The following is a 27,273-nucleotide window of genomic DNA, read 5'->3' as shown; positions in this document are numbered from 1 at the left end:
ATTGACTTTTCGAGTCTTCTGACCACTCAAATTACTTTACACTACATGTCAGCATTCACACATTCATACACTGACGGCAGAGGCTGCTATACAAGGTGCCAACCTGCCCATCAGGATCTGATCCAAATACTCATTCACACACCAATGGCACAGCCTTCAGGAGCAGTTTGAGGTTAAGCGTCTTGGTCAGGAAGGACACACCAACATGTGACTGGAGGAGCCATGGATCGAACCGCCGATCTTCCGATTGGTGGACGACCTGCTCTACCTCTGAGCCAGAGCCACATGTTATTAAGTAATTAACAGTGGAAAGCAACGCTTTTCATTATAAAAGGTATCTTTATCAGTATCGATATCAGCGATTCTAGCCCTACTTGGTAACGGATCGAAACCACATTTGGCAGTATCGCCCACCCCTAAAACACAGGACTCTCACCCAGGAGAGCACTGTTCGTGTCCCATGTGAAACCAACAATGTGTTGTTTGTCTTTGTGTTCACTGCAACCCAGTGCGTTAGAAAGTGACACCACGGGGTTCTGACCAAGCATCGGTATGTAATAAGTTGGGATGAGAACGGGTTGAGTAATTAGGACGGGAGCAAAGGAGGACTTGAGGTGACAGAATTTCCTGTTCTTCTGTCAGCTCTCAGTGCCATCAGACAGAGATTGAGTAGGATTTGTTGGTTGCAGTTTGTGAACACAACGTTCAAAATTTGCCCTTCCTCCCCAACGATTCAACGACACCAGTTGCACACGCCCCCTGACTGCGGTATAGGGTTAGGTCGCTCGCCAGCGGGTGGGAAAGCCAACCGCAGATTAACTCTTGTATTCATGTTTTTATAAAGGTTGACGTCCAGAAACGTCACAGCGCACAAACACAACAAAATAAGAAAATGTAAATTAGTGCGGGTCGGGAGCTTACCTGTGAAGAGCGTTTATCTTGTCGGCCGTGATTCCTTTCAGCAGCTCCTCCAGCAGATCTGAGCTGTCGGATGGAGGAGCAGGCGGTTTGACGGTAGATGTGTGAGTGAACCAGCCAATCAGGAGACCCAGGACAAACAGCCCCACCCCTGCCAGGAAGTACCTACGAAGAATGAGGGGAGAGATCAGAAATGAATCCAGAGATAATGTCCACCTGCTAGCTTTTAGTTTTTGAATCTTTCAACAGCATCTCACAGTACTCCTGAATGAACTCCGGTCAAGAGATCATGCATGTAATTTGACTTTCTTTTGACTTTCCATCAGGTAGGCTACTTACAGAACATCAAAGGTAAGACAGTGCTTGTACTTGATGTGCAGTTTGACATTTGATAGTCTGCTATTACCTTTCCATAGCAGCTGAGTCAGTATTGGTGCTCAATGCCTAAGGGCACCATTCAGACCTTGACTTCAAGTACCCTGCGGTGATGCTTATCGAGATCACATGCAACCTTTCCATCCTGACAGGTGCTGTGTCAATGGGAATGTTCACTCTGCTCTACGGGGCAGAAACATGGACCCCATACAGACGACATATCACAAGCTTGGAGGCCTTCCGCAATCAATGCCTCCAAGAAATCCTCGGCCTCTCTTGGGGAGATCGGATTCCTTACACAGAGATCCTTTCCGTGACCAACTCCATCTGTATGGAAGCATCAGTGGTTAAAAAACATCTCCGCTGGATAGGGCGTACTAACCGCCTGCCCCACCAAACCCACTATAGGCAACTCAAACGGGATGCTGGCAGACAAAAGAGGCGCTATAAGGACTGTACTAAAGACCTCCTCAAGCGCTGCAACATAAACCCCACCCATCTAAAACATCTGGCACTCGATAGGTCAGCCTGGCAGGTACACCTGTGCCAGAGCGGCCGAACAAATACATTGCATCACCCAGCAGAGGAGGACCGAAAGGCATGCCCAACAACACCAGCGGGTAGCCGGCATTACCCCAACATCTGGGCTCCCCTTGCCCCATCTGTGGGCGAGTGTGTGTCTCACGCATCGGCGTCCACAGCTACATGAAGTGACACCAGTGACAACGGCGCTGAACCCCACCCCCACCCCCACCCCCAACCCCCTTGAGCAACCGTCATCGTGGGACACAATGGACAGCTAATAAGAAGAACAAGAGAGGTTGGAAACTCTTACCCTATCTGGTGCAGTCCCCTAATGGCACTGAACTGATAATAGAAATTCCGATAATATACGTAAGAAGAAGCACGATCAAGCACTAGTGTCAAGTTAATGATATGTGGTCTTAGCAGTGATGAGACAAAGGAAAGTATTTCCAGGAACTTCGGGGAAAAGGCCAATATGTATACAGTATGTAAAGCCACACTGATATGTGTACACTGGTTGATGGTAAAGGGCCAGGACCTTCATTAAAACAACAGGTTCCATCATCCACCTTATCAAACACCATCCATGTACCAAGTGCCTATTATAATTCAGAGGACACAAGATAGTTTTGCAGCATTACACCAGGGAACAAGCCACTCAATGTAATGGCCTTCTCGTTTTTCCACATTGATTAATTTTCTGACCATCTGTGCGGTGACTAAATTAATTAAAATGTGGATTCAAGTGGCTGAAATAAGGGATTCTCCTAAGATTGTTAGGATAAAGAAAAAACTTGGATGCCGTGTACTTGAGTATTTTTTATATAGTTCTCAAAGTTATGAGTCAACATAACGCTTCAGCAGTAAATAAAGCAAAAAATGTCCTGGAATAAACAAAGCTGGTTTTGATTACACCTGACAGCAAATGAAGGTCACAACTGCATAACTGCTCTAACAACTTTTCTATGCACATTCAGTGTTGTAGAAATTCTGACAATCACAAGGCTGACCGCTTCCTAATCAAAGACGGAACATGGAGCAACAGAGTTATGCGAGTTCACATCATCATGGTGGCGAGGACTGTAAAAAGTCCATGGTTACTTTTAACAGCTTCATAGTTAATTTTTTCTTTATCACTACTTGTCCTTTAAGTGTTAAGCCAATACATTGTCCATGTTGGAGGATTTGGTGATGCCAGCTATGACGAATTCTGCTGTAGCAGATCACTGAAACACATACAAGTTGTAAATATGACCTACAGTACCTGCAGCAGGGAATTTCTGACTTGAGTTCTAAAAAGGCAACTTCTGCAAAGTCCTTGACTTACCTGAGCAGGAAGCAGTGGAGTCGTCGTTGGCCTTTATGGCCCGGAGCCCTGGTGAAGTGGGAAATGTAGTTGGGATCTTCCTGGAGTCGTTCAAATCGTCCATGTGGTGAAACCGAGACAGAGGGCTGGATGGGTTCCATCAGCTCAGGGTCAGGATCAGGGCCGGGGTCTGAACACCCTGGAAGTGATAGCAGTGAGGAATGTGATAACCTACCTGTTTATGTTAAAAGTCCCATATTATAAAAAGTGACATTTTCATGGCTTTTATATTATAAAGCAGGTTTAAGTTCTATATAAATACTGTGAAAGTATCGAAACGCTCAATCCACATAGAAACGCACACAGCCCCTATTCAGAAACTGAGCTTTTGAAACAAGCCGTCAGAATTTCTGTCCATTTGTGATGTCACAAATCTACAATATGTAGACCATTTTAAAGTTTTAAATGTAAACATTCTAAATGTGTCCCAGTTTATTTCCTGTTGCAGTGTATGTGAATGAATGCACTGACAGGACGTAAACATGGACCCAAACTGTTGCCTAGCAACACAATTCTGTTGCAATTCCATTGAAATGTATTAAAACGGAGCGTTTCAGACAGAGGGTAAATACAAGTATATTCATTCAGACAGCATGAGGAAAATAACGTTTTTTTTTAAACATTAAAGTAATGTAAACATTTTCTGGTTAAATCCCAAAATACAAGTAAGAACTTGAAAATGAGCACGATATGGGACCTTTAAAAATACCCACACTATCTATATACACTCTTTGGCTTTTTTCTACCAGAAGGATAGTTTGAGTTGGATACTGGTAACTTACTAACAGCAGACTGCGACTGTAATGTTGAAAACAAACTGTAAATGGGATATGGAATAAAAACTGAATGCTTAGTTTTGAAACGATCAGCCCACACTTGCTCGAGAAGAAGGCATTTGTGAGGATAGAAAATGACTGCTGATACAGAACTCCAGGCAAAATTCAAAACAGAGTCCTTCAAAGCTGAGGAACTCAAGTCTAGCTTTAGGGTACTTAAGAAGTTTTTCTCTCTTTTGCGGCTGCTGGCAGTGGCAACTTTATCACATTAAAAGCAGTATTTTTCACAGTGACAGGTTGTTTCAAATTATGTATAAGGGTTTGTGAAGAACCTCTCTGCAAAAACACATTTTAAAATCATCAAAAGCATGAGGCAGAAAGTTGTTTTGGCAAAAACTTCAAGATCATTACACAAAGAACATTATATGAATGCTTATGAGCATGTTTAAGTCATATATGCATCAGCAAAAGGTCATACATGTGGATGATGAATCCAGCATGAGAGGGCTGTTTATTCTTAATAAGGTGTATCACAGCACAGCATGTCATAATACAAACGTACATTATTGCCTTGAGTGAGCGAGCCTGAGATGTTGTTGTTGCTAACTCCGGGGCTAACCCCTTCTCTTTAATCTGCAGGTGACAAGCAAGACATGGGACTTGGCCTGAGAGCTGTAGAATTTATTAACCGACAGCCTAAACCGTACACACTGCACTGCTACCTTCACAGCTACGACGTTACTGCTAACTTCAGACTCACCGTCCGTCACACACGTCCTTCTGTCTCTCTCTCTCGACCGCACACTTGCTAACGTTACGGGCTGCTCGGCTGGCGTCTTGTCTTGTCACCCCAAATAACACATGAACTTTCTAGTAAACAAACACAACGTGCACCTCTCCTGTCTCTCTCTCTCTCTGTCCGTCTCTCTCGACCGCACACACCGACAATCGCTAACGTTAAGCACACACCACCTATGCACCGAGTTATTCCTTAAAAATACATAAATTGTCAGGAGACATGTCCTTAACAGAACCCAACCCGTCTTCAGAAACCTGAATCTTTTTGAAAGCCAAAACAGAAACCCAGAAAATTATCAAAGGTTATTTCGGCTAGCTCAGTCAGTAGAGCATGAGGCTCAAACATACAAAGTCATAAGTTCAAGCTCCGCGTTGGGCGTTGATATTTTCATGATTATATTGTATTTTTATGATTATAATCCATCCCATGTCCTATGTATGTTTATTCTTTTTCTGTAAACTTGTAAAAAATTAATAGTCTTTCAAAAAAAAAAAGAAAATGACAAAGTGTCGGAGTATGGAGTACCAGAACCACAAATGTCTTTGAGACTACCAGGACCACAAAAGCAAGCACTTTGTCCGCGGCCCGGGAAGTGGTGAGGCCCGGGCGGGGGTCGCTGTAAAGGTTGCGGCCGCGAAGCCGCGAGCCATTCTCGCCCCAAGCCGACCGCCTCAGAGGAAATGCCGGTGGGGGCCAGCCAGCGCCGGGGAGAGGTACTGCAAGGGGATCCTCCCACACCGAGCACCCGTCCCTAACCCCCTGAGTTGAATCCCCCGGGCAGACTGCGCGACAGAGGCCGTTACCGGACTCAGGCCCCAGAGCGACATCCGGGCAAGCGGTCTTCCATACGCCACGTTTCCCCACTCCGCCCGGCGGACGGCGATTCGGCGCTGGGCTCTTCCCTCTTCGCTCGCCGCTACTGAGGGAATCCTGACAGGCTGCACCTTCCCCTCTTTTGGGTGTGGTTTCAGCCATGGATGTATTAAGAGAGGTTTCAGGTTTCAGCGTCTCAGAGCAGAGAATACAGCTGATTTTTCCATGATTTTGAAAGCTAATTTTATATACTTTTTAAATTTTTTTAATCGTTCAAATTTGGCTGGGTGGTTAGTAACACATTTCTCTGTGGTGTGACAAACCCAGAATGCATATTTATTTTTGCTTTACACAGACTTTAAAGCCCAATTATCAACTGTGTATTAATTGTGTTTGGCTGCACGACCAGTTGAAGTGAAGTTTGTGATCTGCTGGTCACCGTGGTTACACTGTTGGGGGTATTCATTAATCTTATTACAAAACTATTTTTTTTTTTTTCACCAAATTAGAAGATATCTTAACTGGCATAAGGGTGCCAGTTCGGAAATTGTGTATTGTGTATTGAGTGTATACCAATTAAAGTGAACCCTACCTGATCTCTGGCAGTCTATGTGCTGCATCTGCATGCGGTCCATGCTGGGTCCTGGTTTCTGTAGCTCCTCCTTGTCCAGGTCCCAGTCGAGATCCAGACTTCCGGAGCAGTGCAGAACCTCACCGACCATCGGGCCACCCTGGTCATCGCACACCTTCCTGTATGCCATGTTGTCACCTGCATTTCAAATGCATCAAATTAGGTTCATTTTCTCATAGACTTCTATACAATCAGACTTCTTTCTGCAATCGGAGGAGGCGCCCCCTGCTGGCTATCAGACAGAATGCAGGTTTAAGGCACTTCATGCTTTTTCTTAATAGAAAGCCATAGCTAATATTGTAACCAATAGAAACAGGAAAAATGGAGTATAACTAATACTAACCTCAAGTCTTGTCCTAAAGTAAACCTCTTCTTGCCTCTAGTCCTAAGCCTAAGCCTAAACCCGCGCAGGAACTGAAACAGCACTGTGTTAAAACCATTCTGTCAATTACCAGTGAAACAATGAATTAGGATACAGGAAGTGACAAATTCATAGCTTTGATGAGGCATGTCAGAGGCTAAAAACACTGTGCATCAGTTTATGATACAATGAGGAAGAATTTTACCACACAGTTATCACGGTGATCAGCAATCGCGGGGTTAACAGTAGAATCGCCCCATTCAAAGTGCTTGCATGTATTTGATTGCTTGATGCAGTACGTTGCCAGTTGACGCCTATTGCCCATTGGGGCAAATATTTACAACTTTATACAACTTTTTGTCAGACAACCCCAGGTTTTTTACCAGAGCCTACTTGAAATGAATAAGGAGCTGGCCTATATACTGTACATGAGCCCAACTGAAACATACTATCAACATATCCTCTCTGGACAGGATTCTTCTCTTGTTTTGATCATAACATGCAAGTACTATAAAGTGAAAGTTAAAGATGAAGAGACAACTTGACGTGTAACGCCCGGGACACACAGGGAACGTCACGAGCGCGTGGCGGCTGCATGATTCACGCGTCGGATGTTCACACCAGCTGCGTTTCAGCTGCGTTTCTGCTGCTGCTGCCATCAACCCTTTCTTTCTACATAGAGTTAGCCTTTTAATGGCCATTTCATTTCATTATAAATATAATTTATATTTATTTTAGACACAGAAAGGTTAAGAAACGTGTGGTAATTTGTAAATAATAGTAATATTTGACAATTAAAACCCCGTATTATATTCATTCATGGAGCTCTCAAAGTCACTGCATGTCCTAGAACACTGCCCGGCACATATTACAGAATAAAAGCCTTGTATTAACAAATGAAGGAATTCTGTCCACAGAAAAAAATGCTTGAGGTTTATTTATTTTTTTAAATGAAAACAGGAAGTGTTGATTTAAACCCCATACTTTATCAATTCATGGAGCTCTGTAAGTCACTGCATGTTCCACAGCACTGACTGCTCATATTTTAGAATAAAAGCCTCATGTTAACAAATGAAGGAATCCTGTCCACAAAAAAACACTTGAGACTTTGAAATGAAAGCAGGAAGTGTTGATTTAAAAATAAGTCTTTACTTTTTTTCCATCTCCGTAACATATTCTACAGATAGACATTGAAACTGTAGTAATGTAGCTGATATGATGTCAATATACAGTCAATAGATCACTTTTACTGTCTGTTGTTGCTGTGAACCGCGCGGCCAGACCTCTGTTCTCTAGAAGAGACGCAGCTCTCACGCGGGTAGTGTGGCTGCTCTGATCTGTTAACATGGACGCCAAAATAAAAAAACAACAGGTAACACAGCCACCACGCGCTCCTGACGTTCCCGGTGTGGATGAGGCTTAAATGTTTTAATAGTGAACCCACAGTGAACCAATCCTAGCAGGACTGACTATTCCTAATCAGCATAATGCATGCTGTATGCTATCCACACTAAGACCTCTCTGAACCTAAGCCAGAGTGTGTGTGTAAAAAGCCTGGTATCAGCCACCTGGGTCAGATTAAGACTGCTCATTTGACTCAAAGTAATGGATGATACATTAGTAATGGATATAGAAGGAAATGTGATAAGTGTTGCTAATAGCTACTTGGGCTAAGTGACTGACCAGAGCCTCTCTCAGCACACAATTATGAAGACTAAAAGCACCGCAGGGTGCTGTGATGCATTTACACACTTTAATGTGACTGAGAGAACGCAAGTTAAGGTGAGGCATAGAGTTAAGTAAGTACTGGACCTGAATGTGTGTGTGTGTGTGCGTGTGCGTGTGCGTGTGCGTGTGCGTGTGTGTGCGTGCGTGTAAAACCAGCTCTGGGTTCAATACTGCTCCTAAACAGCATCATTAAACCTCACCAGGGCTGGAATCACATGCTTGAAGACTTTGTGTTTGTGCGTATGTGTGTCACATCTGACTGGAGATCAGCTATATAAAACCTCCCTGCTAGTGTCTTGGTATGTCATCAAGTTTAACAGTCCCTTTTACTGGCTCCATCATCAAAGTCCACCATGAATGGGCAAATGAAGTGCCCAATCAATAGCTGCTTGGGGTAAAAAAAATAAAAAGAATAAAAAGAATAAAAAAACACTGTTAAATAAAATTAAACGCCTCAAAAGTGCAGTCGAACTTATAGGCCATTATTCAGTGAAAACTTGTCACTTCACAGGATGGTTTATTCAAATAATAATTACAGCTTCAAACCACCTGGAGTCAAAGCAAAGGGAAGAAAAATGCAAGCAGTAGCAGAAAGTGTAGTGAAGCTCAAAGTGTAGTGAACGGAACGACAATGATCGAAAGACGAAGAATATTTGGAACATGAAAATTATAATGAAGTTAATCCTCAACTCTTGAAACTTCTTCCAAAAACTGCATGTGACCTCTCAGGTCACTAAGTGGTGAGACGCTTAATTTAAGTTAGTTACACTAGTTACACTATTTAGTTTTAGATCTTTCCGGTCTCCTATACCCACACCCATACAACTACGCAAGAATATAATCATTACTGATGATTGTTAATCGGACATTTTACAATTCCAGATTACTTCAGCTCTGAATAGGTCACAGTCTGAGCGATTGCTGGATTGCCCGTGTTTAGACACTTTTGTTTAACAAAGCAGATTCCAGAAGAGATTGAAACAGAAAGGAGACATGGGGAGAGAGGGACACACAGACAATTAGAGGAAGTGTCCTGGAGAGTATAGGGACAATAAACACAGTGAGAAGAAAAAAAAGACACAGAGGTAGTGGCAGAGACACAAAGCAAAAGTGTTGAAAACAGGAAGGCAGGAAAGAGTGTTTATAGATGAAAGAGAGAGGGTAAAAAGCATGAGGGAAGAGGTCTGGGAGTTCCCTGGCATCAATCTTCAATGCTCCACCACACTTTCATTACTTCTAGCTCAATGCAGATGAAGGATCCTCTCAGTAAAATGGAACAAAAGTTCATTTAACTGCTGACCTCCCGTTACAGCCACACATACTGCAGTGGGCTTTTAGCCTGATACCTTTACATCGATGGAGAGTGAAAAGCTTGTGATTTTCGTTCTTTTCATTTTCCGTTGCATGTACATGTAATCTGCTATTCAGATTTCTGTGAAGCATTTCGTTGAAGATGACACAGTTGGCTTGGGGGAAGAAAAAAGGCAAAAAGGCAAAATATCAACAGTGAGCTAGGAATTCAAAAGATTTGGTCAACTCAGTAGCTCACTATTAAAACAATGATAACATATTAACATATTTTTTGTTCATTATACATATGTGATAGAGAGATGCATACAGCAATATGTAACTACACTACCACTAACCACTAACTAACTATGCACAATGCAAACAAGTGTGGCCAACAGAACTGTTAAGGATAAGTGATATTCTATGTTTGTGCTGTTGTAAACAGATCTTATAAAAAAGACCCAAACGAACAATGAACTGAACAAGTATTGTGTGTGTATTCAAAGCCTTCCTTGTGCCATAGAGCTCTATTTTTTGTCCAAAACAAAATACATCAGTGAGTCATACTGTTACACTGGGTGAGATGTTCCTTCATTACCACGAGCACACACACATTTTAGTTGATTTTGACTCAATCCCACATACGCCGTCCTGCTGCCGGAAATACTCAAAACACCAAGATATCAATCTGCATCTGAAAATCATAGTTTATAGATTATTTCCTCCTGTTTGTATAATGTTTGCAAACATGTACAACAAACACACCTACATATTTGTCACCATTTTTTGAAGGGGACATGTTATTCTCATTTCCAGGTTCTTACTTGTATTTTTGGGTTTCTCCTAGAACATACTGTACATACTTTCATGTTCAAAAGAACACATTTTTCTCATACTGTCTGTCCGAGTATACCTGTATTCACCCTCTGTCTGAAATGTTCCATTTTAGTGTCTGACATTGTTGTGCTTTTCAACTTTCCATCATAAAATGTGGCTCATAGCCTGTGGTGACCAATGACAGAGACCTTGTAAAGCCTCGTCCACACTGGGAACGTCAGCAGCGCGTGGTGGCTGCGTTACCTGTTGTTTTTTATTTCGGCGTCCGTGTTAACAGGTTAGAGCAGCCACACTGCCCGTGTGAGACACGCGTCTCTTCTAGAGATTCGAGGTCTCGCCTGTTTTTGACGCGAGCAGCGAAGTTCACAGCAGCAACAGACAGTGAAAGTGATCTATTGACTGTGTATTAACATCATATCAGCAACATTACTACAGTTTCGAAGTATCTATCTGTAAAAAATGTTACGGAGGTAAAAAAAAAAGTAGGACTTGTTTTTAAATCAATACGTCTTTTTCTGTGGAGACAATTCCTTCATTTGTTAACACGTGGCTTTTATTTTGAAATATGTGCCGGACAGTGTTGTAGAAAATGCAGAGACTTGCAGAGCTCCATGAATGAATATAGTACGGGGTTTTAATTGTGGATTACTATTATTTACAAATTACCACACGTTTCTTAACCTTTATCTGTCTAAAATTAATTTAAATGATATTTATAATGAAATGAAATGGCCATTATGAAAGGCAAACTCTATGTAGAAAGAAAGGGCAGCAGCAGCAGAAACGCAGCAGACCCGCAGCTGAAACGCAGCTGGTGTAAACACCCGACGATTGAATTACGCAGCCGCCACGCGACGCATCGCCACACGCTCCTGACGTTCCCAGTGTGGACGAAGCGTAAAGGTGAAGGTGCATCTGCAAGTCCCCATCACAAACTCCAGCTTGTGTTGTTGTCCCAGAGTCACAGTAATTAAGTTCAACCCATCGTTATAATGTTATTGGTGAAATTAATACTTTCTGTCCAGTGTTAAAAAAATTATTACACATGAAATGAAATGGTGAATGAATAATATTACATCCACAATCTGTCTACCCTGGTCCTCTACTATTTCCTTCCTCTACCAGCACTTTTTTTTTTTTTCCTGTTGAATGTAATAATTCTTAGAAATATCAGTGTTCAGTCACAAATCAACGGATTACCGTGTTGGATCTTTAATGTCAGACTGCATATCTCTTGATGATCTACTGCATCTTACAATAAGATGGTCATAGGTTGTAAATCCCATAATCACCTTTATAGTCAATGTGCTCACAGACAATAATGTAATCTTAAGACGGAGGGAGAGATCTTCTTTAAGGATTTACTGCAGTATGTATGGCACCGCAATAGTCAAATTAGTGTTCTCTTCAATAAATGTTTGTCGAGTGAAAGTAGAGGGGAATAGAGTAGAAGGGGGTTGAAATGAATGTAACTTCACTTGATTTATAACTGAAGGCCACAACATGTGGACATTTTATGTGGTCGTATAACTTCCAATTATTCTGATGGTATAAGTTTGTGTTTGTAGAGACCCGAGAGAACCCTGTTGAATTACCCTGAGTCTGATCCATCTGGGGGGACTGGGAATATTAGCATGCCTCGCTGTCTGCCGCAGTAGTAGCTACAAAGGCAATTCTACACTTACAGTAATATCTTTCAGTCTTTTTTCTACAGCCACGCTAGCAGCTCTGTGAGGCTGTGCTTGGGCACAGCGTTGCTTTGAGCTACAGGCTAACGTCAGCATGCTAACATAATCACAATGACAATAGCATGGTTACCATGTTCACCATATTAAGTTAGCATATTAGCATGCTAAGGCCCTGTTCAGACCTTGTATTAACATGTGTCCTGAGTGATCCGATCACAAGTGGACAGCTTTAAGTACGTCTGTTTACACCTGGCATTAGAATGCGTCTCCACATGCGTCTGAGTGACCACTTGTGATCGGATCACTCAGGTCGCGTGTTAATACCAGGTCTGAACAGGGCCTAAGATTTACTAATTAGCATTAAACAAAGTACAGCTGAGGCAGATGGGAATATTATATCAAGATTTGCAGGTAGTTGGTCATAAACTAAAGTACTGAACAAATTTAAATGTTGAACAACTGAAACCGATCAAACAGAGTGATGATTAGACAGATGCTTGTAGGGGAGATATAGCCTAACTTAAGGGGATACACCCCAGGTGAAAAGGGAACAAATCTAAACTAATATACTGTATACCACCATGAAACCTCCCCAGTTGATTAGTTACATTAAGACAATTATTGTTTGCATTGCATGTTTTCTGGATTTTTACGTTTAGATATACAAATAAGGTATTATCTTATTAAATAATATATGCTAATTTGCATACATTTCCAGAAGAGAAATCCTAACATTGGATAAAGCCAGGTTGAAAATTCTTCTTTCATTTTGTTGACATACCGAAACGTTTTTACAGAGGGAATTTTGGATATGATAACAAACCCCTCTGTAAAAACCTCCAGAATAGAGATGGGAATGAAACTGGGAAGTCTGGTGTATGGGGGTGCTACTGAAGTGGAGATTTCTGGCTCAGAATCTGAGAGAGAAAACAGCCTTTAAAGATATCTATTGTAAAATTCCATTACAAGACACTACAGGTGAATAGGGTACAAAATGTTAATAGATACCAGCATGAACCTTCATCTACATATGAAACTAGACAAATTGTAGAGAAATAAACACCTACAGTAAATGTGTATTTTGGATGTTTCCAGTATTCTGAAAGAAGACATGTTATGGAAGCAAAATAGCCAAAAATCTAAAAAAATTGACCGGTGCATGAAAAAACAATGGTTTTGTCGATAGTGTCTCGTCTTAATCAAATTATGTCTGAGTTGAATTAAATGGAATCCTTTATTTAACTTTATCTTCTAGGGGTCAAAGTTCACCAAAAGTTATTGAAAGAAATAGGATTATTATATAATATATGATTATTTTGAGCATATTGGTGCTGTTTAAGTTAGCAAAGTGTACAGGATTACATTTGAAAGTAGCTTTTCTAACTGTGGTCTGACACACTATTTTCTCACGTCCCTGGGCTAGTTCTAAACTAAGGTATTTGTTAGTACTCCTCTGACTGCTGCTCCACTGCCTCCTTGTCATTTCTGGTTAGATGCTGTTGATAGCTGATGTGTGTGACCGAAACATCACCATACTTTAAAGCTCTTTTTCAATAAATCATGCGGTGAGGGGGCGACTTGTGCCTGTCGTCTCGGCAGGATGGGTCACTGAATTTTTAAGATTGCATCCCTCATCGAGGTTTTCGTATGAAAACAAAATGTTGCTCTTTGAGCTCACAGCTCCATTTCAAAGTGTGACAACATTTGACACTGCTGCTGTACTGCTATCCCTACACCTTTTCTGACCTGATTTTAAGTAAGGTGACAGTCCCATCATCTCTAGGGGGACTGGGGTGGAGCAGCTGCACTTCTGCTACAACTCAAAAAGTATCTGTTCAAAAGTTCATTTCGAGGCCGGTGTTTTTGTTGTAAGTTACGTTAGTGACATTTGTGACGTTTTTTCCCTACTTATGTTGTTTCCGTACATATTTGACTTAGTTTACGTAGTTATTTTAAGCCCAACTATGACGTTTTTTCCTAAACCTAAGTGAGTTTTTTTTTGCCTAAACCTAGCTGCGGACGTTACCGTAGTTTTGTTGCGTGGCGTACAAAAGCCTAAAATGTGTCCTTGTGACGCACGGAATGTCCCTTAAAATGTTGCGCTGATTATTTATACCCTTTCCCATGAGATCGGGTTGAAAAAGGCGCGTAGGACTAAAGACTAACATCCACATCAAGAACCTTGGTGTAATCCAACAAACACAAAGCTTTCATCCAGGAGACCGCTGTAGTAGCCGATATTGAGGTGGGAGGAACTAGGGTGGCTGAGGTAGATGGGGCAGGGTGATTTTGCCCGTCGTTCGAGCGCCTGGTCGGGGAGAGGCGTCTGGAAAGGACGGCGTCCCTCGGGCATCGACGTTGTGATCTTCCCCCTGGAGCTGCTGGAAGGCGAGGGACCGGCGAGGTTTGAGATGTCAGAGGGTGAACGCCGAGGGTGGCTTGGAACGTGGAAGGCTGGGGGCAACCGGGGTTTGCTGGCGGCGTTGGATGTTTTGAGATGGTGAGGGCTCCGGGAACTTAAGGAGCTGGCGGATCTTCTTCAAACAGATCGGTGTCTGAAGGATTGAGATAGAGCTCCTGGTGCATGGTTGAGGTAAGCTGCTTTGAAGTCGCATATTTTGCCGACAACGGGTCATGTGAAAACTGAGTCAAGAGGAAGTGAACAGATCAGGCGTGCTTAAATACGTATGTAAGGAAATGGGATGTGTTTGAGGCGTGGTCCTTGTACCTGAATTCAGTTATAAAACTTAATTTAGAGATGGTATGCAAACAACAACACAAAATATGGGAAATGTGCTCTTGAATACATTACGTCTATGTCACCAAACTCTGGAACTAGATCCACAGAATTCACAAGGACAGACGGATCAACTTCTCTATGCCACTTTTTGGTTTGACTGGACTGGAGGTTAAGGGTATTGAGACAAGATAGCTGTGAAAATAATACACCCTACACACAGAGAAATGTGAGAGCAGCCCACAGAAATATGTACATTTAATATTCTTATATATGTATGGTCTTGTCAAGCTATATAATGCACACTGTCAAATATGTACATTTTAATATGTTGCCTTTCATATTTTATACTTACGTTTTTTCTTCCCACATTGCTATTTTATTAAAGACCGCAGTACTGGACATGGTTTCTATTTTATAATTTGCAGTAATGTAGTAGGTGTCTTGCGTTGTGCGATCGATACTCAATTGATTTGTTTTGGGCAAACATGCCGATAATAAAGGAAATGAGAGCTGCCACAGTGAGAAAAAAAAAATAGCTTAATCAATTATGTAGTTCATTCAATGAGTCATAACAGCCTCCATTATATGCAATTGCAGATCAAAGCAGGCTTCATTTACAGCGTCAGACGTAAATCTGCATAACAAATGAAATAAAAAAGGATGGTGCAACAGCAGCTCTGTTTGACCTTCATAGCTCTCCATACTCAGAACCAGCTCTGTGGCTTTGAAGAGGTGAGGAGCAACAGCATCGGTATGCTGCAACAAAGACACCCTTCAAATCACTTCTCTGACATCAGATACTCCTAAAGGGATTGACATGTCATCTGATGTCTCTGCTATCTCTCACTATAGTCTACAGTAGATTCACATCTCATTCATAAATTACGGCGAATGCCGGCCTGCTGGTGAGACTGTCGTACACGTTTAGTGTGATCAGGGCGGAGAAACAAAGAGCGAGAGGGAGAATATTTCCCCAAACACTTCTCTCCTCGCCAATCATTTCATTTGGCACAACCTTGTCAGCTGCCATAGTTACAAAGCATGAAACGAGCTGTCAATCACGGCTCTTCCTCCCTTCCCTGCCACGGAGAAGATCCGGGAGGGCAGAGAAGAAATTCAAGGACCACAAATTATTCATAATCCCATATAAATTATACATTAAAACAACCTCAAAGTTACCATCCATTGTATATTTTCACAAGCATGAATAAAACACATGCAGATTAAACAATAGCACCCCACGCCCTGATGAGTCTCCCGGTGGTATTCGAAGATAATGGAATGAATGGTAAGAACCACTGGGGACGAATAAGAAAAGCAAACGGCAGTGTAATGAAATGATTGAGTCAGTGTCTCCATGGAGACAATCAGTCAACACTTATTTGCAAAATGGCGTTTAACTAGGAGTGTGTGATACAAGTCAGCGTTTATTTAAAAAAAAACAAATGTAAAAAGAAGTTTAGTGGCATTGTTCCATGGACATTCATGTGTCTCTTCACTGTGTAAACAGGAGAGAAAGATGTCTTTTTGAGTCTTCTTTAGGCAGGCAAGGACTGCTTTTTCAATTACGTTTGCACTTCCTTCTTGTTTTTAAAGGGCAGGTCCATTATTCTTTGTTTTTTCATAGCATTCTTTAGCTTCCGTGTGATATTCCAACCCAATCTCATGCATATAAATAGCACAACATTTTAAGGACATTCCGCGTGTCATGATAACATATTTCAAGCTTTTCACCCGTCATTGATACGCCACAGGCTTAACGTTGTGAAACGGCTTTTCGCATTTAGTTGTCTTAACTGTACTTTGCTCATGCTGCTATAAAACATTACCAAAGAGCATATTTGATTAAAACAAAACAGAGATGTCCTGAACGGATGCAATTCTTTGGAAAAAACATAATCTTGTGCATCATCTTTACAGAATCTGAACTAATATTAAATAGTGGCAATAGTAGCTCAGTCCGTAAGAAATTGGCTTGGTAACTGTAGGGTGGCTGGTTCAGACCAGATGCGAAGTGTGGACTGACAGCTGCCTTTGAGCAAGGCACCGAACCCCTAACTTCTTGGCGGACTGAGCTCTGACATCACTTCACATTTGATGCATTTGTATACATTTTATTCTGAAATATGTGCAGGACAGTGCTGTGGAACATGCAGTGACTTGCGTGGCTCCGTGAATGAATAAAATACGGGGTTTAAATCAACGCTTCCTGCTTTCATTTAAAAATAAAAGCCCTCAAGCTTTTTTTCTGTGGACAGAATTCCTTCATTTGTTAACACGCGGCTTTTATTCTGAAATATTTGCAGGACAGTTTTGTAGAACATGCAGTGACTTGGAGAGCTCCGTGAATGAATATAGTTGTGGATTATTACTATTATTTACAAATTGCCACAGGTTTCTTAACCTTCCATTGTCTAAAATAAATATAAATTACATTTATAATGAAATGAAATGGCCATTATGAAAGGCAAACTCTATGTAGAAAGAAAGTGCTGGAAGCAGCTACAGCAGCAGAAATGCAGCTGGTCTTAACACCCTACGTGTGAATCACGCAGCTGCCATGCAACGCCACGCGCTGTTCATGCAGGCGGTCTGGCCGGGGCGTCATATATTAAATTATGATTATTGAATTACTTGCTAAATTATACTCTTATAACAAGCTAGAGTACAAACCATCACAGATTACAATCTGGAAAAACGGATTCAGACTTCAATATTTCGAAAAGAAAAGCCAATATTTTGAGTACATGCAATGTGCAACGAGCATGTACAACTATCAGACGTACCCTTCTAATGGGCATATGAAGTGAAATAGAATGCATTAAAGCCCTCCTGGTGTTCCAGTCAGCTGTGGTACCAAACTAGCAGTCTGTTAATTTACTATCTGGCTGTCATGTGTCTGTCTGGTGTCTGCAGAGAGACAGAATCAACATGCAGCTTATTGGAATCCATTTAATAGCAGCCCAAAGTTGGACTAATTTTTAAATTTTCTCATAAAATACAACCTGGGTCTCACAAGCCAATATCCATCCGTAACCACAGCTTCAACATCTGCCCGGTGCCATGTTGCTGTGAGAGTTTGTTACAGGCTGCAGGGTCTTCAGAAAAGAAAAAAAAAACTTTATTTTTATAGTGTTCATGAATTAAAGATGGCTTCCCCTGGGGTGTTGAGGGAGAGTAGAAGCTTTATGGAACTCTCTCTCTCTCTCTCTCTCTCCTCTGCATTAAATCTCCTGAATACCACAGGCCATGTATCAGGATGTTAGACACGGAAAACAATAACAGCCAAACATTCTTATCTAGCTGTTTGTTTGTATTTCTTACTCTCAATACCCATTTTCTTTCTTGTTTTCTCCCTTGCTTCTTGCTGCATTCCCCGGCTCTGAAAGTTCAAGCCAGTCCATTAAAAACTACATTACCCACAAGTCAACAGGTTATGTAGTCCATTACGGCTGAAGGTCAGGTTTTCTTGTTCTGTGGCGGGTGGATTTTAGGAAACAGAACAGGATGATGCGGATGGTATAATGGACCAGATCTGCTTCAGGAAGCATAAAAACACAATCTGAATGTACAACCTGAACAGCATCCTTCTACTTTAACCAGTGAAAAACAACCAAAATATAGTGTTAAATTCACAAGGATTATAATTTGGCTTTCTATTTTCATATCATGGCGGATATCAGGAAAAATGAAATGCATAATATTACGTCAAGGTGAACCGTGCAAATTGATATTATTCTGAAAGATTATATCAAACAAGTAGCCCCTTCATATTACGCTCTACCCTTCAAGGTTGGTGACCGCTGCTCTACATTACGGTTTGCCATTGCTGATTGCAGGTGAAAAGTTGTAGTTCAAAGAAATCCAATTTTTCGGGAGAACAAACAAACAGAAAAAGGTAAGATGCTCGATAAATGTAATAAACCATAAACACCAAATGTGTCCCCCAGTTCTCATTTTCATATCTTGTGATGACAACTACGCATCCTCCTATCCTTCTCAACTCCCTGTTTGGAGTCTGGTTCAAATACACCTCTTTAAATATATCAATTTAAATAAATATATAATTATTATTTAAATATTTCAATTTGTATCAAATGTGAAGTAATCAATTTTTCTGCTTGGGGTGTTTATACTAGGAAATAAGGTTTAAAGTCTGTCAAATGTACCTTGAAAGCATTGTAAACCATTCTCCTGGCTAATCATCCACTTAATGACAACTTTTAAAAACATGGACCTGAGCTGTTGCTGCCTTGCAACGCAATTCCGTTGCCATTCCCTTGAAATGCGCTAAAACACAGTGTTTCAGACAGAGGGTAATTACAGGTATATTCAGACGGACAGTACGAGGAAAATAATGTGTTTTTTGAACATTAAAGCATGTAAACATGTTCTAGTAGAAACACAAAATACAAACATGAACCTGAAAATGAGCACGATATGTCCCCTTTAAAACACACATATGCCTACACATAACCATTCAGACACTGTTTTGAGAACCTTCCACTGAGAAAATGTGTTCCAGCTAATGGTCTCTTTCAGTGACATGTTCAAACACACATCATACACATAATATTATGATGTTTTACAGTCTGCTTGATGGCTGTGATTCATACTGACAACCATGGTCCGATGCTCTCTCTCGGCCGGATAAACCACGAGGGCAACCGGGCAGTTGTCCAGGGGCCCAAGACCTCTAATGGGTCCAGGGTACAAGCAACATATCTAGTTTACTATCCAATATAACCCCCCAAATATCCGTCGAGTAGCATTAACTCATAGGATGCTTCAAAAATGTTGAGTCAAAGACTCTCCCCATCTACCAATTCATGCAGACATCTTCAACCCACCAACTGCCCGTCTTCCATCTAGACGACCGATTTGGAAGAATACCCCACTAGCCGACTTCCCCACCCAATCAGCCTGGGAAAAGGAATGGGAGCCCAAGGATGTCCCAAACAAACATCTGGTGTCAGACCCCACCCAACAGGTCCCTGGCACCAGCCTGACAAGGATACAGTGGTCAACCCTCAATAGATTCATGTCCAGACATGGCCCCTGCTTGGCCAGCCTTCACAAATGGGGCAGCAACCCAAGCCCATTGTGTGCTTGTGGAGAGATGCAAACAATGGAACATATCATTGAAGCTTGCCCGTTCCACAGTCTAAAAGGAGTGTTATTCACCCTCCATACAGCAGACCAGGAGGCAACGGCCTGGCTCGAGGACTTTGCATCCGCTAAATAAATAAATAATCCAGTTTACTTAACCTGTTCGCTAGTGCCGCTTGCTGGCTGCTTGTAGCCTAGTCACACAGTGCGACTGCGAGCTGATGGACCCTCCCCTTATTGGTCAACCCGCCCCTATGTCCAGTTGGCGGTGACACGGGTGACGTCGTCAATGTTTACGTAGTTTGCAAACCAAACGATGCAAAATGGAGAAGCCTGGAGGACAGCTAAGTGGGAGAACCAAACGGAAATTTAAAAAAAGGATAAAGACATCAAAAAGGCGGAGTATACCGGAAACAGGTTGTTTCTTCACTTCTGTTAACAGCTGCTCTGCTAATGTTAGCACCCTGGACGCCGCTATATTGGTGTTGAGGGAGCGAGCGATGGATCACCCGTTGTGACAGCGAGCGGCCTGGACAGCAAGAAGTCCCCAGCACACAATGTCGGCCCTGCTGGGAGTGTGACCATCGACGGAAGTGATGGATCACCTGCAAGCAGCCTGTGCTCCTCTACTCCTCCTCCACACTCCCTGGAGATCCCGCACGGTGGGGACCTGTTACGGAGAAGCTATACGGGAAGAGGCGATCCACTGAGGGGCCTGCAGCCTTCCAGGACCAGGCTGCCAAAAATACCCTGCATCAGTGAGGGGAGTCTGGAATTAGGTGTAGGACACCAACAATCTACTTTATTGCCATCTCCAAAACAATCAAACTGTGCTAAGGGAATGGCTACTTTACTCGCCATTGACTGGCTCAGCTTACTGCTTCGCCTGCCATCTCCCGTCATCGCAAAGGCATGCATTTATCAGCAGATTCTATGATTGGAAACATCCAATCATGTCATTAAGGGTTAAACTAAGCCCTCCTATTTATCTTCAACTGTATATGATGAATTCATTGTATTAATGGGTGAGAAAACTAAGCAAATGACATCAGAGGAAATCAGACAGGCTAAATATTTCTCTGTAATTGTCGATTCAACACCAGATTTAGAACACGTAGACCAACTCACGTTTGTTTTTCCACTTTGTCAGTGCAGATGAAAGGGTAGTGGAGAGATTTATCGGGTTTAAGCCAATCCACAGCCACGCAGGTAATAATCACACATGAATACAATTGGACTCATTGGATCCACAGGAGTCTCAGATTTCCAGTCATACCCAATTTATGTAATTCTAAGACTGTTTAGGGTCCCCAGTATGCAGAAATATTCAAATATTTAGAATAGGTGAAAATTTGTACTACATGCGAACAAATGCATGTTTTTTGCCCCAAGCTGCATGTGATTATCAAAAAGTGGGCATGTCTGTAAAGGGGAGACTGGTGGGTACCCATAGAACCTATTTTCATTCACATATCTTGAGGTGAGAGGTCAAGGGACAAGGGGTGGAACGGTACACTAAATTCACGGTTCGGTATGAACCTCGTTTTTAGGTACATTAGTAAAAACAAAACAAAAATAAAAGCCTAATAATTAATCTTTTTTTTATTTAAAAAATGTAAACATTCTACAGTGGTTCATCGACCATAATTCTTACTGTAACAGTTAAGGCACTCAAATAGGCTACTGAAATATTGTCAATAAAAGATAAATAACAACAAAAAAACATCACAGATGTCTGTAATGTAAATGTAATGCTCTATCGTCAGACACTGACCTGTTGGTAAATCCTGAAATGAACTGCAGCTTATGCTCATTCACACAGGGCCGGCACAACGGACTGACTGACATACACACGTGAAGGCACATTGTAGCAGGACTCAAAAAACACTTTGACCATATGCTTTAATTCTGTATTGTTTATAATCGAGTGCGGTTGCATACGCAGCGATAAACACTATCATTAGTTACTTTAGCACGATGTGAATCTGCAGTGGAGGCTGCCTGAACGCTGTGGAGAGAAGGACTCGCCGTCCAGTCTGTTTTTGTTTCGCTCGCAGGGCGGTGAAGTCCCGTGGGTCTGATGATGCACGTTCATTATGCCGAGGGAAATAATAAATATCTGGATGCAGCTATTAGTTCATTTGACTTCACTTTACTTTTTAAGTCGTCTGAAGAAATTTAGGACATAATGTTTTAAATGAGGGTTATTTAAGTGTCCGAACTGGGAAGTTGATTTACCTTAAAAATGCCTTAAAAAAAAATTATCCTCCGATTTACGTCTCTTTATACATCCGTGGCCATGGACTTATTGGTGTTTTCAGACCAAAATGGTGGCAGCACTACCACAGCGGGATCTAATGGCTGTTGTCCAAAGAGCACCAGAGTTTTGTCTCTTTGCTTCTAGACTCTTTGGCTGTATCTGAAACTGGATACTATATACTAGTAGTACGTACTGATTTGGCAAAAATGCAGTATGTAGTATGTAATATGTTGTATGTAGAATGCGAACAAAAACAAAATCTACAGTATGCCAAAAATACCCGGATGTCGTACTGATTTGGAAAAAATCCCCAATACAAAGCGCCGGAACAGTAAAGGCTACGGTTGAAACAATAGTGGACAAAAATGGCTTGTTTTTGACATTTTTCGTAGCTATTTCATCACTAAATTTGCTTCTAAATATTTTTGAGGCAAGAAATCAACTGTGTAGATTTTTTAATATTGACAGTTTTACGATATCAGATGGCGAGTCAAACATTTGCTCCAACACTTTCGAAGTTTTAGAAGCTCCACAAACTGCCGTGAGAGATAGCTAGCGCCTGCCGAGGTCGCTAGCCGGGCGGTCACGCTCAGAGACCGTTATGAGCTGGAGAGAAAGAGGCTTTTATTTCCTTGTTGACAGATATTTTTTTTAAATATCACACAAACACAAAAGTCCATCGTAAAATGAACGTGAATCTGTGAAAATCTGCCTTTTTGGAGTTGAAAAGCTCCACAATTGCCTGCGAAGTAGCTCGCTCGCCAGCCGGCCAGTGACGCTCACAGACCGTCTACAGAGCAGCAGAGTGGCGAGGGAAGAGGAAAGGGAAAGAGCGGCCTTTGACGGGGAAGAGATACCTGCTGAGACAACATGACCATTTTTAACATTCCTCTAATATCTGGAGGGAGATCAGTCCACTGATTCTGTTGCTGTAACTGAAAAAGCCGTCTCCCTCGTTGATGATCCTGTTTGTCTTACTTCACTGTGATAGATTGTTTAGGGTGGAGGATCTAAACCTGTATTATCTTATAAAGTAAACAAAAATTGGTCATGAATTTAAAAAAGTCATATTTTTTGATAATATAACAGTAGTGGTACGAGTTGTTTTTTTTGTCCAGTGCTTTAAGAGCTGGTTTAAAGACTAAAGTCTGGCTTAGCACACTGCAAAATACATCGCTTTAACTGTTTCATACTGCACACTATTAAGGAACGCAGTATGCAGTATACAGTATACAGTACATACTGCGTTTGTGAGTAGAATGTAGTAGGCGGTTTCAAATAGCAGCCTCAGTTGCCATTTTGAGACAAGAAGCTATCGTATGTCTTTGTCTTTATACATGTTGACCTCCTTAATGCTGCATAAGAGTGAATGCTGCCAACCTCCGCTGCTATGACAAGAACTACGAAATTCTTCAACCTTTACTAGCTATTGATATGGGGCTATTTGTTGTAGTTATTTATTCAGTTATAAATCACAGTTCCAAATTGATCGTTTAGTATAATTAAAGGTCCCATATTGTAAAAAGGGAGATTTTCATGTCTTTTATATTATAAAGCAGGTTTAAGTGCTTTATAAATACTGTTAAACTATCAAAACGCTCAATATACGGAGAAACACACACAGCCCATATTCAGAAATTGTGCGTTTGAAACAAGCCGTTAGGATTTCTGTCCATTTGTGATGTCACAAATATACAATATTTAGACTATTAGACGGTTTTAAATGTAAACATTCTAAATGTGTCTCAGTTTATTTCCTGTTGCAGTGTATGTAAATAACATCAGCTGACAGGAAGTAAACATGGACCCAAACTGTTGCCTAGCAATGCAATTCCGTGGAAATGCACTAAAACGGAGCGTTTAAGACAGAGGGTAAATACGGGTGTATTCAGGCATACAGTATGAGGAAAATAAAGTGTATTTTGAACATTACAGCATGTAAACATGTTCTAGTAGAAACACAAAATACAAGTATGAACCTGAAAATGAGCATGATATGGGACCTTTATTGAGACTTATTTCTATGAAATTACATTAATTGGTTATCGTTTTCTTAAGAAGTATGGTGCCCCAATTGATTCAATGTATATGAAATCCTATTATTCAGTATAATTAATAATTATTTCAGATAATTACAACTTAATATCCTTTTTTAAGCTTATGTGCCAACATAATTGTACGATTATTATTAATATATCTTGTTATTTCATGAATATTCATTTTAATGATATTAATAATTATATTTAATATTTGCTAATAACTAGACCAGCTGCCACCTGCATCCCCAACAGTACAGTATGCTATCTTATGAGATGCTCACAGCTGGATGCATTGTCAGCGTTACAGAAAAAACAAGAGCACTTAAAGTAAGATAGAATAAGTAGTTATATACGACACTGATACACTCACACTGAACGTGACTTTGACATAAAACAAGTGAAAGTCGTGGTAATGTACTACCGCGGCTCCGGCTGAATAAGCTGCAAGCTATTTGATGAACTAAAATATAACCATCTAAGAGTTTGTTAATGTGTCTTTTAAAACACCTTAGAACCGATGACAGCTATCAGAAGTGTCTTTGTGAATTACCAGCTGTTAACATGCCACATACTGGGAATATGTAATTTTGAGAAGATGGCATTTTTGTTTTTGCTAGTGATGCCACATCCTGAATGAAACCCCCTCAAGGGACTGGTAAATGTGAGTTGATTGAAAATTATGTAAATTTTAATTTAGCTTGACTTTTTCAGCTCACTCTTTTTTTTTGGCAGGAAAAGAAGTTGATCAATAAGGCCTCCTTCTGTGCCTGTAAACTATTTGCACTATATTGCATCTCTAAATGCATGCGCGGTTACTTTCAGTATTATACGAGTAGGTTACAACATATACGTCGCCGACTGTTTCGACAGGCGGGGCCTCTCATGTATTGCAATGATGCAATCCACATACAGCACATATTCTCCGTCCTCTTGAGACTCTCTAGCTGACAATGACATGTCTCCCAGGGGCCACTATACAGTAATTACAAACCTGTGTGCATCCCAAATACACGCACACACACGTACACAAGTGCTGTCGTGTCTGACAGCTGCCATCAGCCCCTCTGCTACCAATCCTTTTATCTGACAACAGCATCATGCATGGCCGAGGGGAGATCTACACCCACATACACACACATTCACCAGCGTAAACACCTCCATCTCCTCCATCCCTCCAACCACAAACACCTCCACTGTTTGATCTCTCCCCCCTGTTTAATCCCCGTTTCTCCCTTGGCCTCCGCCAAATGAAATGCAAATAGCTCGGCATAACCCGGGGCGTCATTTATCTAAATTAGAGCGCTGAGTGTGGATCCCCATGGGGCGCCCATATGCTAGCGCAGTTAGCGTCATTAGCTTCATTAGTCCGTGTCAGACCATTAATTACACATCAAGCCTATCAGTTAGCTGGGGCTCGGGGTTCTCATCCGCTGTGGACTTCAGTGGGCAGGAAGAGGAAGAAAGACGAGCCATTATCACTTGGAGTTCTGGAAAGAAAATGCTGTCTCTCAGCATCTTTTGAGAGAATCATTTGAAAAGGAGAAAAAATCATCATTGATAATGTGTTCCAACATGTGGTCATGTCAAGCAGCAAAACATGATATGCTATAATAATCACCATTTAAAAAGACTTTGGAAGATCATCTGTTGAGATAATTGTTGTTAGATGTGACCTAGAGCTGCGTATGGTATAGATGGTGAGACAAATAGTAACCTACCAGTTTACCATCATTTCCTAACATTCTCTTGAGTCATTTGCTTTAAAAATATCATCATTATGTGACCTAATTAAGACGGAGTGCGATGGAACTACATGCAGGAATCAACAAACACGTCTACTGGCAACGTGTTTTCACTCCCAACTCGTCAAATACAGGAACTTGGCGGGAGGGGAGGTGGGTTTTATCCAGGAGACCACTGCTCGTGTCCTGTGTGGTACGTTTTACTTTTATTTTAAAATCAACATATAGCAATATAGTGGTCATTGCTTATGGATTTAGATTTCAAAGTTCTTGCCTGGGATCTTAAACTCTGACTGTGGAAGAACCAAAAAATCCTGCATTGTCCATCGTTCAAGTACTCATTTTGTAAAGGTGAATAATAAGTACAAGTGATCAGGTAAAATTCAAATTAAACAAACAGCACCGGTGCCATATATACTGTATATAATATATAAATGTAATATCCTGAGCTTTGATATTTAGATTGTTTTCTTTTTTCTAGTAATCATACCCACGCTGATTCATCCTTTCATTAATACGCTGTCGCGACATGCCCATGCTGATTCATCCTTTCATTAGTACCCTGTAGTGACATGCCCATGCTGATTCATCCTTTCATTAGTACCCTGTCGCGACATGCCCATGCTGATTCATCCTTTCATTAGTACCCTGTAGTGACATGCCCACGCTGATTCATCCTGTCATTATTACGCTGTAGCAACATGCCCACGCTGATTCATCCTTTCATTAATACGCTGTAGCGACATGCCCATGCTGATTCATCCTTTCATTAGTACCCTGTAGTGACATGCCCACGCTGATTCATCCTGTCATTATTACGCTGTAGCAACATGCCCATGCTGATTCATCCTTCATACTAATTTTCTGTCTGGCAAGCAGGTAGAATGGCTGCTGCCAGGTGACTGGCTCACCAACTGATCATTAGGGGTATATGCTGGATGGGGCGGCTGTGGCTCAGTAGAGCATAGAGCGGCAGAGCGGGTCATCCACCAATCGGAGGGGACGGTGGTTCGATCCCCGGCTCCTCCGGTTCACATGTCTAATTGTCCTTGAGCGAGACAACTAACCCCAAACTGCTCCTGAAGGCAGAGTCATCGGTGTGTGAATGAGTATTTAGATCACATCCTGATGGGCAAGTTGGCACCTTGCATGGCAGCATCTGCAATCACTGTATTAATGTGTGTGTGAATGGGTGAATGTTGAGCCAATTGGCTGGTTATGTACCTTCAAAAACGCTTACAGCCTGATTTTCTGAATGGTTGGCTGGTAATGTAGT

The 27,273-nt window shown here is 41.5% G+C and overlaps 1 protein-coding gene across 1 annotated transcript in view; it reads right to left on the bottom strand.

Annotated features, from left to right (window-relative positions):
* naaladl2 (N-acetylated alpha-linked acidic dipeptidase like 2) overlaps nt 1-27,273 on the bottom strand; it is a 534,957-nt gene that overhangs the window by 339,038 nt on the left and 168,646 nt on the right. The window contains exons 4-6 of the mRNA XM_074636907.1: nt 6,165-6,341; nt 3,146-3,323; nt 922-1,083 (exon numbers count right to left, since the gene is read on the bottom strand). Coding sequence (XP_074493008.1) covers nt 922-1,083; nt 3,146-3,323; nt 6,165-6,333 — 509 coding nt within the window. The 5' untranslated portion in view covers nt 6,334-6,341. The remainder of the gene's footprint in view (nt 1-921; nt 1,084-3,145; nt 3,324-6,164; nt 6,342-27,273) is intronic.

Source organism: Sebastes fasciatus, chromosome 5, assembly GCF_043250625.1.
Source record: "Sebastes fasciatus isolate fSebFas1 chromosome 5, fSebFas1.pri, whole genome shotgun sequence".
Lineage (NCBI taxonomy): Eukaryota > Metazoa > Chordata > Actinopteri > Perciformes > Sebastidae > Sebastes > Sebastes fasciatus.
The sequence above is the reverse complement of the archived record's forward strand: the minus strand, read 5'-3'. Positions and strand labels throughout refer to the sequence as shown.